The sequence below is a fragment of the Penicillium paradoxum genome, assembly GCF_028828445.1.
Source record: "Penicillium paradoxum strain IBT 22861 chromosome Unknown utg000006l_segment0_segment0, whole genome shotgun sequence".
In the NCBI taxonomy this organism is placed as follows: domain Eukaryota; kingdom Fungi; phylum Ascomycota; class Eurotiomycetes; order Eurotiales; family Aspergillaceae; genus Penicillium; species Penicillium paradoxum.
In genome coordinates this window covers 1897318-1913074 of record NW_026643184.1, presented here as the reverse complement: position 1 = coordinate 1913074, position 15757 = coordinate 1897318, and the positions used below count along the sequence as shown (strand labels likewise).

General features: G+C 47.6%; 6 protein-coding genes across 6 annotated transcripts; 5 read left to right on the top strand and 1 right to left on the bottom strand.

Annotated features, from left to right (window-relative positions):
* Positions 1-345: 345 nt before the first annotated feature.
* Positions 346-609, bottom strand: N7457_007144 (Cytochrome P450; the record flags this gene model as incomplete). Its single annotated transcript, XM_057178187.1, has 1 exon — positions 346-609. One exon carries the CDS (start codon positions 607-609, stop codon positions 346-348), a length of 264 nt encoding a protein of 87 aa, XP_057029931.1.
* Positions 610-1000: 391 nt separating this feature from the next.
* Positions 1001-1252, top strand: N7457_007143 (uncharacterized protein; the record flags this gene model as incomplete). Its single annotated transcript, XM_057178186.1, has 1 exon — positions 1001-1252. One exon carries the CDS (start codon positions 1001-1003, stop codon positions 1250-1252), a length of 252 nt encoding a protein of 83 aa, XP_057029930.1.
* Positions 1253-3093: 1841 nt separating this feature from the next.
* Positions 3094-3764, top strand: N7457_007142 (GNAT family N-acetyltransferase; the record flags this gene model as incomplete). Its single annotated transcript, XM_057178185.1, has 2 exons — positions 3094-3245; positions 3314-3764. The coding sequence occupies 2 exons, from the start codon at positions 3094-3096 to the stop codon at positions 3762-3764; spliced, it is 603 nt and encodes a 200-aa protein (XP_057029929.1).
* Positions 3765-4504: 740 nt separating this feature from the next.
* Positions 4505-5031, top strand: N7457_007141 (uncharacterized protein; the record flags this gene model as incomplete). The annotated part of the gene is made up of 2 exons (XM_057178184.1): positions 4505-4553; positions 4688-5031. 2 exons carry the CDS (start codon positions 4505-4507, stop codon positions 5029-5031), a joined length of 393 nt encoding a protein of 130 aa, XP_057029928.1.
* A 686-nt stretch (positions 5032-5717) lies between these two features.
* N7457_007140 (H(+)-transporting V0 sector ATPase subunit a) lies at positions 5718-8394 on the top strand (the record flags this gene model as incomplete). Its single annotated transcript, XM_057178183.1, has 3 exons — positions 5718-5843; positions 5897-6211; positions 6262-8394. The coding sequence occupies 3 exons, from the start codon at positions 5718-5720 to the stop codon at positions 8392-8394; spliced, it is 2574 nt and encodes an 857-aa protein (XP_057029927.1).
* Positions 8395-9179: 785 nt separating this feature from the next.
* On the top strand, positions 9180-10235 carry fbp1 (fructose 1,6-bisphosphate 1-phosphatase; the record flags this gene model as incomplete). The annotated part of the gene is made up of 1 exon (XM_057178182.1): positions 9180-10235. The coding sequence occupies one exon, from the start codon at positions 9180-9182 to the stop codon at positions 10233-10235; it is 1056 nt and encodes a 351-aa protein (XP_057029926.1).
* Between the last annotated feature and the right edge of the window lie 5522 nt (positions 10236-15757).

Here is a 15757-nt window from a genome sequence, read left to right as displayed (position 1 = left end):
CGTTCTCGTGTCTGTCACAAGACATCTTCCTGTACTCCGTACTCCATATTCTGTACTAAGTAGAACAACAAATGCAAGGTACGAAGCTGCTTCGTAATGTAGAACCTTGGAACATTCCCGGTGCTGACAGGTCAGAATTATCTCAAAAAAGGAGCGCCGTGCTTGAGTCACATCAAGATCACATGGGTCTTACCGACATCACGAGCCCTCGGCTATGGATCAATTAGATCCTCCGGGCCATACTGCCACCGCCCTCGCGAGAGAGCATAAATACCCCCGACTTTCCCGGCCCTTCCTCCTCTTTTTCTTTTCTTCTTCATACTTACCTTGTTTGGGTGACTGCGATCATGAAGGCGGTTCACCACAGATTGGTCCCTGCATTGCACATCGCGGCGGAACAGTTTGTTCAATGGCCTTCGGGTCATTGACAGGCGTATTCTTTGGCACTCTCCACTTGTGGAACTCTTTCTTTTCATCAATCTTCGGGCCAGTGGCTCGATCTTGGAGAAGAGAAGTAAGTAGCTTGTAAACATCGCGAAATTTGATCTCGCTGTACGCGTGTCGCGTATCCCAGCCCACTTTCGTAGTAGCCATGGATGTCCCCCACATTGTGATACCCCAATATTCCCAGTTGCTCTCCAACACGTCCCAGTATTCGCTCCTGGTTATGTACGTATGTAGGTCTCTCTACTTCGTACGGAGTAATGATACCGGTCTCGTTCATTCCTGTCTATGTCCCTACTCCGTGTCCAACACTCAGTGTCTCATAAGGAGCTGCTGGTGCCGGTCCTATGTTGACATGACGTCTGACTCAACGGCTTCGCCACATGTGTGGCGACCAGGTGCCAGTCTACTTACCGCCAGCATATAATTCAACCACTACATCCCACAAAGCAAACTCACAACAGGGCAACTTACAGTTTATCATCTTTTTTCTTACCTCCTACTCTTAAACTCACACGGCCGCAATCGTGACATAACCTCAGAACCTCAAATCAAGATGCCTGTCCCCACTGCCGACCTTTTTGACAAGCAACAAAACCAAGCCAACGGCACCGATCACTCAGGTCCTGCTGCGCGCACCTCCCCTGAGCAAGACAGCAACGACAGCTATTTCAGGGCTCGGCCTAGCAGCTCGACTGGCGCATCGCATCATCCCGAGGCCGGTCGCGCTCTGACTAGGGAGGAGGCGGATCGTCTGTACGAGGAGCGAATGGAGGAGGAATATGCGAAAAGAGAGGGTGGTGCTTAAATTGAAGCTGCTGGATAGCCGATCATCCCACTCTCGGTGTTCATCGACCGGTATCGATGATCATGTCTACGCGTGACGCTGGGCGCTCTGTATTCTTTTTCTTTCTATGACCAGGTATTTTCTGTAAATTATCAATCTCCAATCAACCTTCTTTCAAATGATCAAGTCTTAGTCGATTGAGGCGATGATATGTATGCTGATGATTTCCGGTGGGATCTTGGAATGAACACACTTTATTAAGTGTGATTACTCGTTTTGTCACACGACCACTCCAGAGCTACGTGCCAAAAAAAGTTGAGAACCTTTTAAGGCGATACCGCTGGGTTGAGAAAAGCATTTTAATGGCAGATGGGTTATAGTCCAGCGGGATATTTCTGATTGGCCTTGCTGATCAAATCCCTGAGACCTGCCAACAGTCTGCACTGCCACCACGGACTCTTCCGAGGTTGCCACGACCCCTTGTATTATGCAGGCTTCCAAATGCCACACCCAGAGCTATGTACGACCCCTGCGGCGCTGCGTTGTTCAAAAAAACTGCTGAGCAGCAGGATACTCAGCCTCGCGTTTGATTCTGGATATATCCAGAGATGTCAAGTGGATCGTCGGGAAGAACCAACAGGACAACCCTTCTCGTATTGGTCAAGCCATGCGAGATGGCCTATCAGGGTGAACAGCAATAAGCACCCTCAATGGGCGGAGTAAATGATCCATCACTTTTGGCAAACAACATGTTTCAATCTGTGCGTCAGCTTCTCACACCGGATCATCGGCGCCGTTTGACGAACAGGCTATAAAAGGTACCTAGACTCTACATCAACGACGCTGGATCCACTATATACTTCACCACCGAGAATTTGAACCCCCCCCCCCCCCCTGGCAAAGACGGAACGTTGCTTACGATCTATCTACATCGAAAGACTTATTTATAACCATGGCAGTCAGTTTCACTTGAATACCAACGATTTTTCTGGGTCACCTTGGTGGATAAGGCACTAATGAAATCGACAGGAACCTTTCTGCCTCGTGAACGGATGCCCAGGTGTCTGGATTGTGATTTCCTTTAACGCCGGACTTGCTCTTGGCGGGTACGCAGTCTACACTCTACGGAACTCGGAAACTGGAGAGACGGTTACGGCACCTGCAAGTGCCTGTGAATAGATGCCTTTGGATATAGCCCCTACGTACTGGGCACCTAAGCAGAAGTGGTGCTATGCTTTGTATCTTTCCTTTGACTGTCGCTATGGGGATATGATATAGAATGAGCGATATGATTTTACATGAAGACATCTACAGGTTCGACTGATCTTGTGAGCGATACATGCCAAAAATTTGTAAAGTATACGTAAAGTATACCTATAGTTGATTGCGTTTTCAGCACTAGAGATTCTGCAGATCTCGATTTTACCACTCTTGCAGCACTATTGGAATCAAATCCGGTACAACAGGGAACCGATGAATGCAAACCCTTGTAGACAGAGGCTGGAAAATGGGTGTATGTAGTTGATGTACTTGGCGACTCTTGGATGAGTACTCCGTACAGACTGACCAAACCCGGATAGTTGAGATGATAGATATGCTCTCGGTTAATATAGCACTATCAAATTGCTCCTTTCTGGAGAGAGCAACGAGTAACCATAGGAGTTACATCGAATTACCCTCCCGAGATCGGACACTCCTTGGCTCATGAGTCATAACCTGGCTTTTCATCTCCCTGTATATACTTTTGTATCTTTATTTGTCTTCAATCTATAACTTCCATACATCTGCAATCATATCACTGTCTTCATGAACCTCTCCAACACCTGTTTCCCGAAATTTTGATATCAGCAAGTCACCTCAACATGAGCCTCTATCCCGACCGAGCTACAACGGTAATCATACCAGCCAATGCGAGCCCTATAAATACAAATCGCCTATACCTGCGACCAATGACTATGGCCGATGCCAGTGCCATTTTTGAGATCCGCCGACTACAAGACGTGGCGAACTGGCTGTAAGACTACACCCTAGCAGAGGCAACAATATCACAGAGATGGCATATTGATTTATGGACATCTATAGCTGGCCTAGAGCGGTACACAAGGATGTCTCAGAGTCTGAGGCCCTCATTGCCAGAAAGACCTTCACTACGCCAGATGCATCAGGTGCTTCTGGACGTCAGTTTTTCTTCGTCATCATCCGCACCGATGATCCATCCCAGCGAATCATTGGAGGGGCAGGGATCAACTCTCTTGTTCCAGCTCCATCGGTTGGGTATAATTTGCATCCTGACTTCTGGGGCAAAGGCTATGCCAGCGAGGCAGTTGCTGGAATCGTAGATGCGTGGTGGAATCTCGAACGAGTGGACCAAATGGCATCGGCATTAACGAAGGAGAAACTATTCGCGGCATGTAATAAGGCGAATATTGGTAGTATGAAGGTGCTACAGAAGACTGGGTTTTGTATATACCGTGAACAGCAGTTCGAGGATGATATTGTTGCGCTCTTTGAGATGGAAATACCTGATAGATAATTAATTGAGACTATATTTTTAGGTACTCTATGAGCTCACTCCAGCTCAATATTTGAGGGTCGGACATCATAAGCTACTCATTAACTACTATTCTTCGTAAGTCAGCTATGGAGACTAGATCTCGGGATGTTAGCAGTTGCTGCTAGTGGGGTTACACCATGTTGGACACTGGATATATTGATTCATAAAGCTTGAACAATATATTAATGAACATATGATATGGAAGGGGAAAGGACCATGAAATAGAAATTGTTGTGCAGATCCAAACACATATTTTGGTATCATGTTTGGTGCATTTGGTATAGCGATAGTGGGTTATGTTCTATGGCAAACGGAATCATACTCTGCAATCTTCAATTTTGACATATATAACCCACGAGAATGAATTTCCTCCTCCTCCTCCCTTCCTTCATCAACATCATCGTTCCATCAGAACCGTTCATATCATACATTGTCGGTAATAACTACCATTCGCAATGTGAGTCAATGAGTATAGCCAACATCACTCAATGAGAGTTAGAAAGCTAAGAGGGTGATAGGAGTCTACAAGCACTTGTATTGGATTATGGTCGGGACCCCTCAGTCACCATCCGGCGAATAAGGGAGATGACGCCCCTTCAAGACCCTATCTTGACTTCCATGAAACCATCACAATTTTCCCAGCGCCTTGGTAACAAGCTCTGCTTGAAAGGGGCAACAGCACAAATTTTTGGCACCGAATCCATTAGAGCGTGCATTCAATGTGCCAAAAATCTTACGCCATTCAGCTCATGTATAGTGCCCCAAGGCGTGAGTAACGGCAGCTGTGCAAACTGCATATGGAAAGGGAAATCACATTTCTGTAGCCTGAACGATATGTCATAGCTACTATAGAATATACCCTAAGATATACGCTAACGCCTGCTGTCTTTGGTGGCTGATAGAGATTAAGACCCAGAGGCTCCGGAATGTCAGGCATCGCACGTCGGTTCTCAGTGGAAAGGTAGCTAAGCTGAAAAGGAAAGCAAGGAAATACGATCAGAGCTATAAAACCATTCATTTTGCTCTGATGGATTATCTCAATGAACAGCCGACCCAGAACCAACAACTCCAAATTAATGGTGGATTGTTAGGTCTGAGAACTGCTATCAATGAGATGTCTGCAGCTATGGCTGATGTTTCTGTTAGGACAGTATCTAGTAATATCAAGGAGAAAGAGAGCAAGGAGGAGGAGGGGGAGGACGAGGAGGAGGCAACCGAAGAAGACGAGACGACACAGAAGAGATAGAACAGGATCGACGAGTAACTCCCATGACATATCCGGGGTCTTCCAAGGGTCACAGTGAAGCTCTCGAGAGCTAGAGGAAGCATTCTTTCATCATAACCTACATCCCTTTATGGGTGTGTATTGCTTGCTGCATGTAAGGTGTGTGGTATGAGCTAGTAGGTTGAATGCAATGTAATCATTGCAAGCACTGATCGAGACATGTGTACATGTAGTTAACACTTCATTGTCTCCCGCGGCTCCAAGTTTACATCTGTTGACGTGGATCCCGAGGTCCTCTCAGATGCACACTAGAGAACGGTTACATACACTACTAAATTCCCCACTGACCGAGACCCTTGATTGACGGAGTCAACAGATGATTAACAATATATCAGATTATACTCCCAGAAGAAATTAGCAATATCTGATTGGGTTAGACCTATTCTGACCTATTGAGGTAGGATATTATCTGTTCGATTATCCCCCGGTACATACAATATCGAGATGTGTCACGTGAATATCACGTGACAGACCGCAGCCAGCTTGACATAGCCACTCAAGAGCCAGACCAAGTAGTGTCCGGACTCTTCGCAACAACAGAGCCGAGGATCTGTGTGTCCTTCGTTGAATCCATCTATTTACAGTCACTCTTTCATCTCTATTGTCTTTTGATTAGAAGACTCGGCTCTTGGTAGCCTCCTAACACCATGGCTCCGCGGGACACCTTCTTCCGCTCGGCGGATATGAGCTTGACCCAGCTTTACATTGCCAACGAAATAGGAAGAGAAGTTGTCAGTGCTCTGGGTGAAGTTGGTCAGGTGCAGTTTCGAGATGTAAGTGGTGCAGTATGCCTTTGGTCAGATAGTTCCCTGCTGACTCGTTCTAGTTGAACCCGGACACGAACGCTTTCCAAAGAACCTTTACGAAAGAGATCCGTCGCCTAGACAATGTCGAGAGACAACTTCGCTATTTCCATCAACAGATGGAGAAGGCGGCCATTCCCATGAGATCTTCTTCGGACTTTACCGATACATTGGCTGCCCCCTTGGCGTCGGAGATCGACGAGCTGGCCGATCGCAGCGAGAGCCTTGAACAACGAATCATCTCCCTCAACGATAGCTACGAAACCCTGAAGAAACGTGAAGTTGAGCTAAGCGAATGGCGATGGGTGCTGAGAGAAGCCGGTGGATTCTTCGATCGGGTAGGTGGCTTGCGTGTACACCCTTAGCTGGCGGTAACTGACTTGAATAGGCCCATACCCAAACAGAAGATATTCGGCAATCCTTTGATAATGATGAAGCTCCCTTGCTCCGCGATGTTGAGCACCACGCTCCTCGCCAGAACGGAGACAGCCAGGGCCAGCAGAGCTTTTCGGAAATGAACATCGGTTTTGTTGCTGGTGTCATTCCCCGGGATCGCATTGGTGCTTTTGAGCGTATCCTTTGGCGCACTCTGCGCGGAAATCTTTACATGAACCAGTCCGAGATCCCGGAGCCCATTATCGATCCGATGACGAATGAGGAAATCCACAAGAATGTTTTTGTTATCTTTGCTCACGGCAAGAATATCCTTGCCAAGATTCGAAAGATTTCAGAGTCACTCAACGCATCCCTGTATGGCGTCGACGAGAACAGCGAGTTGAGAAGAGATCAGATTCACGAAGTGAACACTCGTCTCGGCGACGTTGGCAATGTGCTCCGTAACACCAAGAACACCCTTGATGCTGAACTCTCGCAGATAGCTCGCTCGCTTGCCGCGTGGATGATTATTGTGAAAAAGGAGAAGGCCGTTTATGATACTCTGAACAAATTTTCATACGATCAAGCGCGGAAGACGCTGATTGCCGAGGCGTGGTGTCCGACAAACTCTCTGGCTCTGATCAAGTCAACCCTTCAGGATGTCAACGACCGCGCAGGCCTTACTGTCCCTACAATTGTCAACCAGATCCGAACCAACAAGACCCCTCCCACTTATATGCGGACCAACAAGTTCACCGAAGGATTCCAAACCATTGTGAACGCTTATGGTATTCCGAAGTACTCTGAAGTCAACCCTGGTTTGTACACGGTTGTCACTTTCCCCTTCTTGTTCGCTGTCATGTTCGGTGATTGCGGTCATGGTGCACTGATGACCCTGGCCGCCTCCGCTATGATCTTCTGGGAAAAGAAGTTGGCTCGAGCTAAATTGGATGAACTGACATACATGGCCTTCTATGGACGTTACATCATGTTGATGATGGGTATATTCTCCATTTATACTGGATTTATCTACAACGATATCTTCTCCAAATCTTTCACGATCTTCCCCAGTCAGTGGGAATGGCCCCAGGACATCAAGGCGGGCAAGATGGTCGAGGCGACTTTAAAGGAAGGATATCGCTACCCGATTGGTCTGGATTGGAACTGGCACGAGGCGGACAACTCCTTGCTCTTCTCAAACAGCATGAAGATGAAGATGAGTGTTCTCCTTGGTTGGTGTCACATGACCTATGCTCTTTGCTTGCAGTATGTCAATGGACGGCACTTCAAGTCCAAGGTGGATATCTGGGGCAACTTTGTTCCTGGAATGCTTTTCTTCCAGTCTATCTTTGGTTACCTTGTTCTCACCATCCTCTACAAGTGGTCCGTGAATTGGCAGGAGAAGGGGGTGAACCCTCCCGGTCTCCTCAACATGCTCATTTTCATGTTCCTGAGCCCTGGTACAGTCGCAGACGGAGAACAACTTTATCCTGGCCAAAGTTTAGTTCAGGTTTTGTTGCTGCTCATCGCCGTGGCTCAAGTACCCATTATGTTGTTCCTCAAGCCGTTCTGGCTCCGCTATGAACACAACCGCGCACGTGCCTTGGGTTACCGCGGCCTTGGCGAGAACTCCCGGGTGAGTGCCTTGGATGCTGACGGTGACATCGACGGTGGTCTAGGCCGTGACAGCATGGCTAGCGACGGGGAGGGTGTAGCCATGCTTTCCCAGGATATCAGCGAGGGCGAAGAGCACGAGGAGTTTGATTTCGGCGATATCATGATCCACCAGGTCATCCACACCATCGAATTTTGTCTCAACTGTATCTCTCACACAGCCTCCTACCTCCGTCTGTGGGCTCTGTCGCTTGCTCACCAGCAGCTCTCGATCGTTCTCTGGACCATGACTATTGGCAGTGCCTTCGACCAGGAAAGCCCCGTGACGCGTGTTATCATGATCGTTGTTAGCTTCTACCTCTGGTTTGTGTTGACGATTTGCATCCTGTGTGTGATGGAAGGTACCAGTGCCATGTTGCACTCACTTCGTCTGCACTGGGTCGAGGCCATGAGCAAGCACTTCGTCGGCGAGGGTATTCCTTTCCTGCCGTTCAGCTTCAAGACGCTTTTGGAGGAGGACCCTGTGGATTAGTTGATCCTTGTCACTCCCTATTTTCATTTTGTACTGCAAAGGTTCTAGAATTATACATTACCCACTATTTATCTTGTGCCGATCAATGCCCCTAGCTTGCTACGATGTACGGAGTATTCCAGATAGTCTATTCGGTTGTTCCATTGATGTATCATCCCTGTCCCCACCAGACTATAGGTATTTTTAGCTGGACTCCTCACGTAGGGTACGCGGTATTGTTACCCCTTTTAATGAACCCCACGGCATTACCTAAATCTCAGGATCTTTTCAGGTGCGCATGACTGTAAGTGGGGTAGAGCGAATTCTTTCTTCCGTTGCTGATCCCGAGGCCGAGTCGGGCAAGGGGAAGACCGGGAGGTTCTAGACCATTGGGCAGCATATTTCCAATTGAGATGGTTTTGGGAGTTGGTATGAGAGAGTGGTGGCTTATTGGAAGGGGTGTAGAGTGTTATCAATTGAATCGCTCCATTGACGCAGCGATCAACGGGCACGATGGTGTCGATAGGGATTCTTTATAGTCCAGAGCACGGGGATTCCCGGCGAGAGGGAGGAAACCGGCGAGGGGCCGCGGAGGGTCACGCGGGGCAGATGACGAAAACGCAGGTCGGGACTGAGGTCACCCCCGCCGAACTACTTCTACCGGTTTGATCCCACTGACGTTGAATTCCAACTTTTTATTTTCTATCTAGTCCTTGTTTTGAGCTTGCCAACCTCGACTATATATTGAGTACTCAATTGATACTTCCTTTTTTTTTAACTCCTACGCTTTAATCTTCCAATTCAAAATGGCTTCATCAGCCGCCCCCGTCGGAGCGGAGAACATCAATACTGATATCGTTACACTCTCCCGCTTCTTTACAGAAGAGCAGATCAAGCACCCTGAAGCTTCCGGTGACTTCACTCTTCTCTGCCATGCTCTCCAATTCTCCTTCAAGTCAATTGCCTACTACATTCGTCGTGCATCATTGATCAACCTGACCGGTCTGGCCGGTTCCTCGAACACAACCGGCGACGACCAGAAGAAGCTGGACGTGATTGGCAATGATATCTTTATCTCTGCCATGCGTGGTTCTGGCAAGTGCCGCATCATTGTCTCAGAAGAAGAAGAGGAGGTGATCAGATTCGACGAGCACCCCGACGCTCGCTACGCCGTTGTCTGCGATCCCATCGACGGCTCCTCCAACCTGGACGCCGGTGTCTCAGTCGGCACCATCTTCGGTGTCTTCAAGCTCCCCGACGAGGTCCTAGGTCCCAACAAGACCGTCGGCCCCAAGGACCTGCTCCACCCCGGTACCAGCCTCGTTGCCTCTGGATTCACCATGTACGGCGCCTCGGCACAGCTCGTCATCACCATGCGCGGCGGCGGTGTCAACGGATTCACTCTTGAGAACTCGCTGGGCGAGTTCATCCTCACTCACCCCAACATGAAGCTGCCCCCTTCACGCTCCATCTACTCCGTCAACGAGGGCAACAGCATGTACTGGGACGAATGGTGCAATGCTTACTTCCACAGCCTCAAGTACCCCGCCGATGGTGGCAAGCCTTACAGTGCCCGTTACATTGGTAGCATGGTTGCTGATGCTTACCGTACTCTGTTGTACGGTGGTATCTTCGCCTACCCCGCTGATTCGAAGAGCCCCAAGGGCAAGCTCCGTATCTTGTACGAGTGCGCCCCCATGGCTATGGTGTTCGAGAATGCGGGCGGTCTTGCTGTCAACTCCCGCATGGAGCGGTTGATGGACGTTGTTCCGGAGCACATTCACGATAAGAGTGGTGTCTTCCTCGGCTCCAAGGACGAGGTTCAAAAGGTCATTGATACGTACAACAAGTACAAGAAATGAGCGTCTTGTCAGGGACTTGATTTGATTCTTTTATGGATGCGAGGTTGGCATATTCTCTAATGCTGTTCATCTACATCACTTTTTGGATTGATGATCTAGCTGGAGTTTTATGTTCTACCTCCATTGCAGTGTTGTTGTTTTCAGCGTTTTACGATACTTCCATCCGCATAGTCGGGATTAAAAATAAGAAACATTATTGGAACATACTATTGACGATATAAAATATGGGCGAAGAAAGTGTTCCTGTGCCATCATACCTCACAGTAAAGTGTAGTTTACTCATTGAGTGTTCTGGTTAACTCTCAGTGTGAATTAGGTGCTGTCCAGCGTGGATTCCAGGCCTCTAAGAATGGCACCTGTTTTCCCATGGAGACCGGAATCGCTACCTCTGACTGGGAAACAGTGACCTGTCTCGCTGCTTCTACAAGCAACATCACAACTACAGGCTGTTCGACAAAGGCCATTTCAACTCTTGCTAGTGGGTCACTATTCAAGTATTCCCCGGAGACTCGTGTACCTCGCTAAAGACCGAGTGCAGTATCACAGCGTCACAGTTCACATAATATGATTCCGACCCAAGTCTATGCCCTCGAGATAGACCACATAGCGTATTGGAGGGATAAAACACGCGTCTCCCCATTACAATGGGCCGTGGAGCATGGAAGAGTCAATCTCGTCAATCTATTCCTAGATAATGGCGCCGACACGAACTACTCCCCCATCAAAGAAACATGGAGCGGCCCTGCTTAAGGCAGTGACAAACAAACACCAGAAAATGTTCCAGATTTCTGTGCAGAGAACAGACCGAATCTCCTGTACCAGAGCCCTTGCTCTCGCAGTGGAGCAACAAGACACCACAACCGTGAACGCGCTTCTTGCATACGGTGTTACCTGTAATCTTGAGGAATCGGATCAGCCTTCTTCGCCTGATCCTATTTTTGGGACCATGAGTCCTTGCTGTATAGAAATTTGCAAGCTTAGCGGAGGATCCCACGCCTCCTCTTTTCCGGGCTACTAGATTAGACAATGCAGCTCTACATTGCTCATTGAACATGGCAAAAGCCTTGTTGGAAACCCTGGTAGATCAGAGACCCCCTGCTATGGTGTTCCCAATTATTTACATTGATAGAGAAGATGACTCTTCGACCAAAGGTAATGGCACACCTCAGTCTGTATCCACGTCCGTTCTTCTTATGTGTAGTAATTGCGATTCGTACGCGTGAGTGAATGAGATTTGTGCTCATAATTCAGAGGACCGTGCTATTGTTGTCAGTGCTATGAATACCTTGGGCAATAGCTTTGGGGGGCATGCTAGTCATGCTGGCCGTTCTGTGTCGGCTCTGGCCTCACGAAATAAATAATCTCGCACATTCACGCATAGATCTTGACTTTTCAAAATATCGATTACATCAACTTTCTAACAATTGGGCTTATTTCGACTTGGATTTGATTTTATAGTCCATGGGTACCAGATGCTTTGCAAACGAATCCCCTTCTGTCATAAAGTCGCTCCTTCCCTCCAGGTTTGCTCGCTTATCTTGTCCGGTTGCTTTCGGAAAGTCCGGCACTTAGGTATCACGTTGGAAACAGTCTGTTGCTTATCCCTCGATCTGGGTTTCAGTCTTTCCTTTTATTTTCAGGAGAGCGAGCATTGTTCGAATGTGTTCTTCACGAAAGACTGGTCGTGGAGTCATTGTTGCGCTCGAGCAATTTCTTCTCCCAGCGTATACCTCCACGAGTATAAAATGTACCAGTTTTCGCACTTGGTTTCGAATCCTGGAAGGCTGCGGACTATAACCCAGGGTATCCGCAGTTCTGGCAATTTATTTTGCCATTAGGCAGATCCACTCTTCGCGTTCTGGGTGCTCGAGTCTCTCCTCCATTCCCAAGTCAAAGTTCCCGACTCCCTGTTGAAAGTATGGTGATAACGACAAGGCTAGGAGTTCTCCGTTTCTCGCTCTTTGATAAGATCACGCTCCGATCTAATGACGCCATTGGGAAGCATACTCGAAATGTCTTCTAGCCAGAGGGATCAGCGGATCCGCTTGTAAAGCAAGTGCAAATCTCGGACTTGTTCAAGGGCGCTTTCATGTTGGTGTCCCTTTGATAAAAGATACATTGCACATGGAGAGCACCGACTTCGCTCAGTTATCCTGGATTCAAATCGAAAGCGTTGTGTCGATGCCCTTGCAATTCTGTCATCTCACGAATTTCGTTGTTGAATTTCCGGGTATGTCTATCTCTTTATAGAAGTCACCATGTGTGTGGTCCATAAGTATAGAAAGGCGACAAGTTTTCGTGCTCCGACATAGGAGACTACAAAGACCACGGCGAGGGCCCGAATCCCTGGGTCATAGCAAGTGAGGGATCACCCGTGTTCAGGATATGGCCTTGGGTCACCTCATAGATCATCCTGGGCTTTCAACTAGCCTCAGATCACCTGCAGAAGATCGCGTCTTTATTTCGCCATGGAACTGGGCTTGATTTCTTCGGCGGGGAGTGAGAGTGGCTGGTCTCTTTTTTGGGCCCATGCCATAGTATCGAGGTTCCCCAGAATCGCGGCAGGGTTGACTGTCATCGCGTGTCATGATGTGGAAGAGAACCGGTTTGGGCGAAGAGGACGATTGGGAATTGGAGTGGATTAAAGAGCTGTCGGGTGTTTGTCTTCTGTTTCGAAATTGAATGGCATCGGCAATCAAATTCTTTTGAATCAAAAGTCTTTCGAAAAGTGATGTGGTATATGTATAAGGCACAAAGAAACTGTGTTGCCGATTTCCGGGTATATTGGGCGGTAGTCAAGGACTTCGGCCACTGATATTGATATAGTGACCTGGACATCGAAGCCGTCCAGAGCCACACAAAACTCACTTGATCGAGCCGAGTTGAGGTTGTTCGAGTGCTCCAATCAAACACTGGGCCCTCCGGTAGCTTGCCAAGCTTAGATATAGTCAAACTCTAGCTTATGGGCCTGCTGAGCCCATGTGAATCTCATATTAGGCCGTATACCTCACAGCAACGACTTTTTATGTCTTGTGATCACCTTCAGCGATATACTTATTGCATGTCATCCCGCTTTGGGCACCGGATGGCACGCGTAACTAAGTTATAGTACTGCATAGAACAGTATCTTGGGGGTTATGAGTGCCATTGAGTCGTGGCACAGTAGCCGTGGGTTGGGCCTATCGATTGTCGTGACGCCAGACATAGGAGCGGCGAGCAGCCAGGAGGTGAAGAATGGGCCTTGACACGTATCGTGTTGGTTTTGCAGAAGCAAACAGGCTTCGTTCTGTCGAAGTGTGGGTGCCTTGTTATGACGAGAAGGCGGTATTCTTCCACATCGCATCATGAGCTGTTTCTGCCTCGTGTGCATTGTGGGCTTCAGCCTTTTGACAAAAGCAAGAAGCGTGTCCAGTACTTAGGGCAATGTGGTAAAGAGGCGATGAAGTGAAACCATTATGAAGAAACAAGAGAGAGCGCGCAGTTATCTAGCTAGGTATAGAAGCACCTGGCTAGACTCTCCATCATTCCGGGCTAGTTGAGAGGGTATATGTAGATTGTGATCATGGGAGGGGAAGCAGACGTTTGGCAGGTCAAAATGCCGAAATATATAACAGGTCATAAGAGTTCAGCAAACGACTGTCATTATGAGATTGTCTCAAGATATACGTGCTCGTTAAAGATGAAATAATATTATTCAAAGAGGCCCACTATACTCTTTTCAAACAGAGTAAAAGCAAGTATTTAGCCGTAAATAAAACAATGCAATGGGTATGCGTGTACGGTGTCAAAGAAAGTGCAAAACGACCCATCTAAAACCACGAAATATCTTTCAGTATCTTGACAGAATTCCGCTTGTAATGTTGGAAGATACAACACTGAACTTGAACGCCAACCATCATACCGAACAAGCAATAATGATATGTCTTTCCAAAGGACTGTAGGGCTCCAGGACTATTTGGCCGAGTTGATATCGGGTGGGGAGATACATGACGTAAGCCGAACTCGCCTACGGTGGGGCTAGGCCCAATACAGAATAGCCTCGGGAGAAGGTGATTCCGCGCCGTTAGAGCTTGAAAAAAGTACAAATTTCACTTTTCACTTTCTTCTTTCCCATCATCCTTCGCTCATCTTCAGCATGGTTAATGCTTCCATTGCAAATGAAGACTGAGGTCGCCGGATATCTGGCCTCTGGCTAGCCTTGACTATCACTCTGTTTTTTTACTAACCTACAGTGGCTCCCAGTATCTGCAACAATGGTGAGTTCTTGTCCACTTGATTCCCTCTACCCCCCTCAATGCACGCACCTCCCAACATGATGATACCTTTAACCACACAAACTAGAGTCTTTGACCCTACGGGGAATGAAACTTATGTTATTGCACGTCAGGCTGAACTTTCCTCATTGCTTTGAATTGTCACACAAACTATGAGTTGGACTGAGCTAATATGTCTCTCCAGGAATGATCTTTAGAAATGGTCTCATTGATTGCAGATCGTATCTTAAAACAAGCGCAGAGGGTGAGTCACATTGTTTTCCCCCGTCTTCCTTCCTACTTTTTATCATGATGAACGCGATGTGTATGAAAATACGCTGGAAATTACCGTCTCAGACCTTCGGGTCGGTGATGATACTTAATGGCTATTTCTGATATTTAAACCAACCTCAACATTTGCAACCACAAAATTTCGAGATCATGTGCTAATGGTTCGAAAAGACTGATAGGTTCCTGCGCTACCAACTCAAATGGTAAGCTATTGCGAGATCTCCCACAACACTCTGTCCGAAGATGAAGCGGCACTGGGCTCCGACGGCGTTTAAAAAAATGTCCGGTCATGACGGATATGCCTTTTTTGCGGCAGGCCTAGAAAACCTCGCCCACTGAGACATTCTCATATATTCATCAACTCGTGAGACGGTTGTGTGACACAGTCACTAACCCTTTTTGAATAGAAGCCTATTTGATTGTGTCGATTGAGACCAACTGTAACCGTAGAAGGTATGCGATTGAGTCTTTATGTTTCTGTTACCCTACCTTCTATGATGATACCCTTTTAGATGACGAGTCTGATTCGAGTTTTCGATGCTGACACATCTTTTAAATAACCATTCATGCCTTTCTGACACCCATTCCTACACAAAACTTTCACTCATCAAATTTTCGTGGCTAGTGCTAACGATCCTTTAAAGACAGATACCTCCCAATATAGACTCATTGCGAGACCTCCGTTTGACTGTGGGTGTATGTACGCCTTTGGCTCTTTTCCCATCCCTGCCCTTTTTATGATGAAACGACACAAACAAAGACAAGCATATGTCCAAGCCAGCTTGCTGGCGAAGACGAGAAAAGTCATGCCTGATCAGTCACGAGTCTCTTGCATCGCTGCAAAATTCCTTCAGTGCTCGATGCTGATGAATCTCGAACAGAAATTCCTCAAGACTAATATTACAGACGCGTGTGCGATCTGCTTTCATATCTTTCTGTACGTTCGACCTTCTTTTCCCCTCTTCCTCTTGCCCTCAT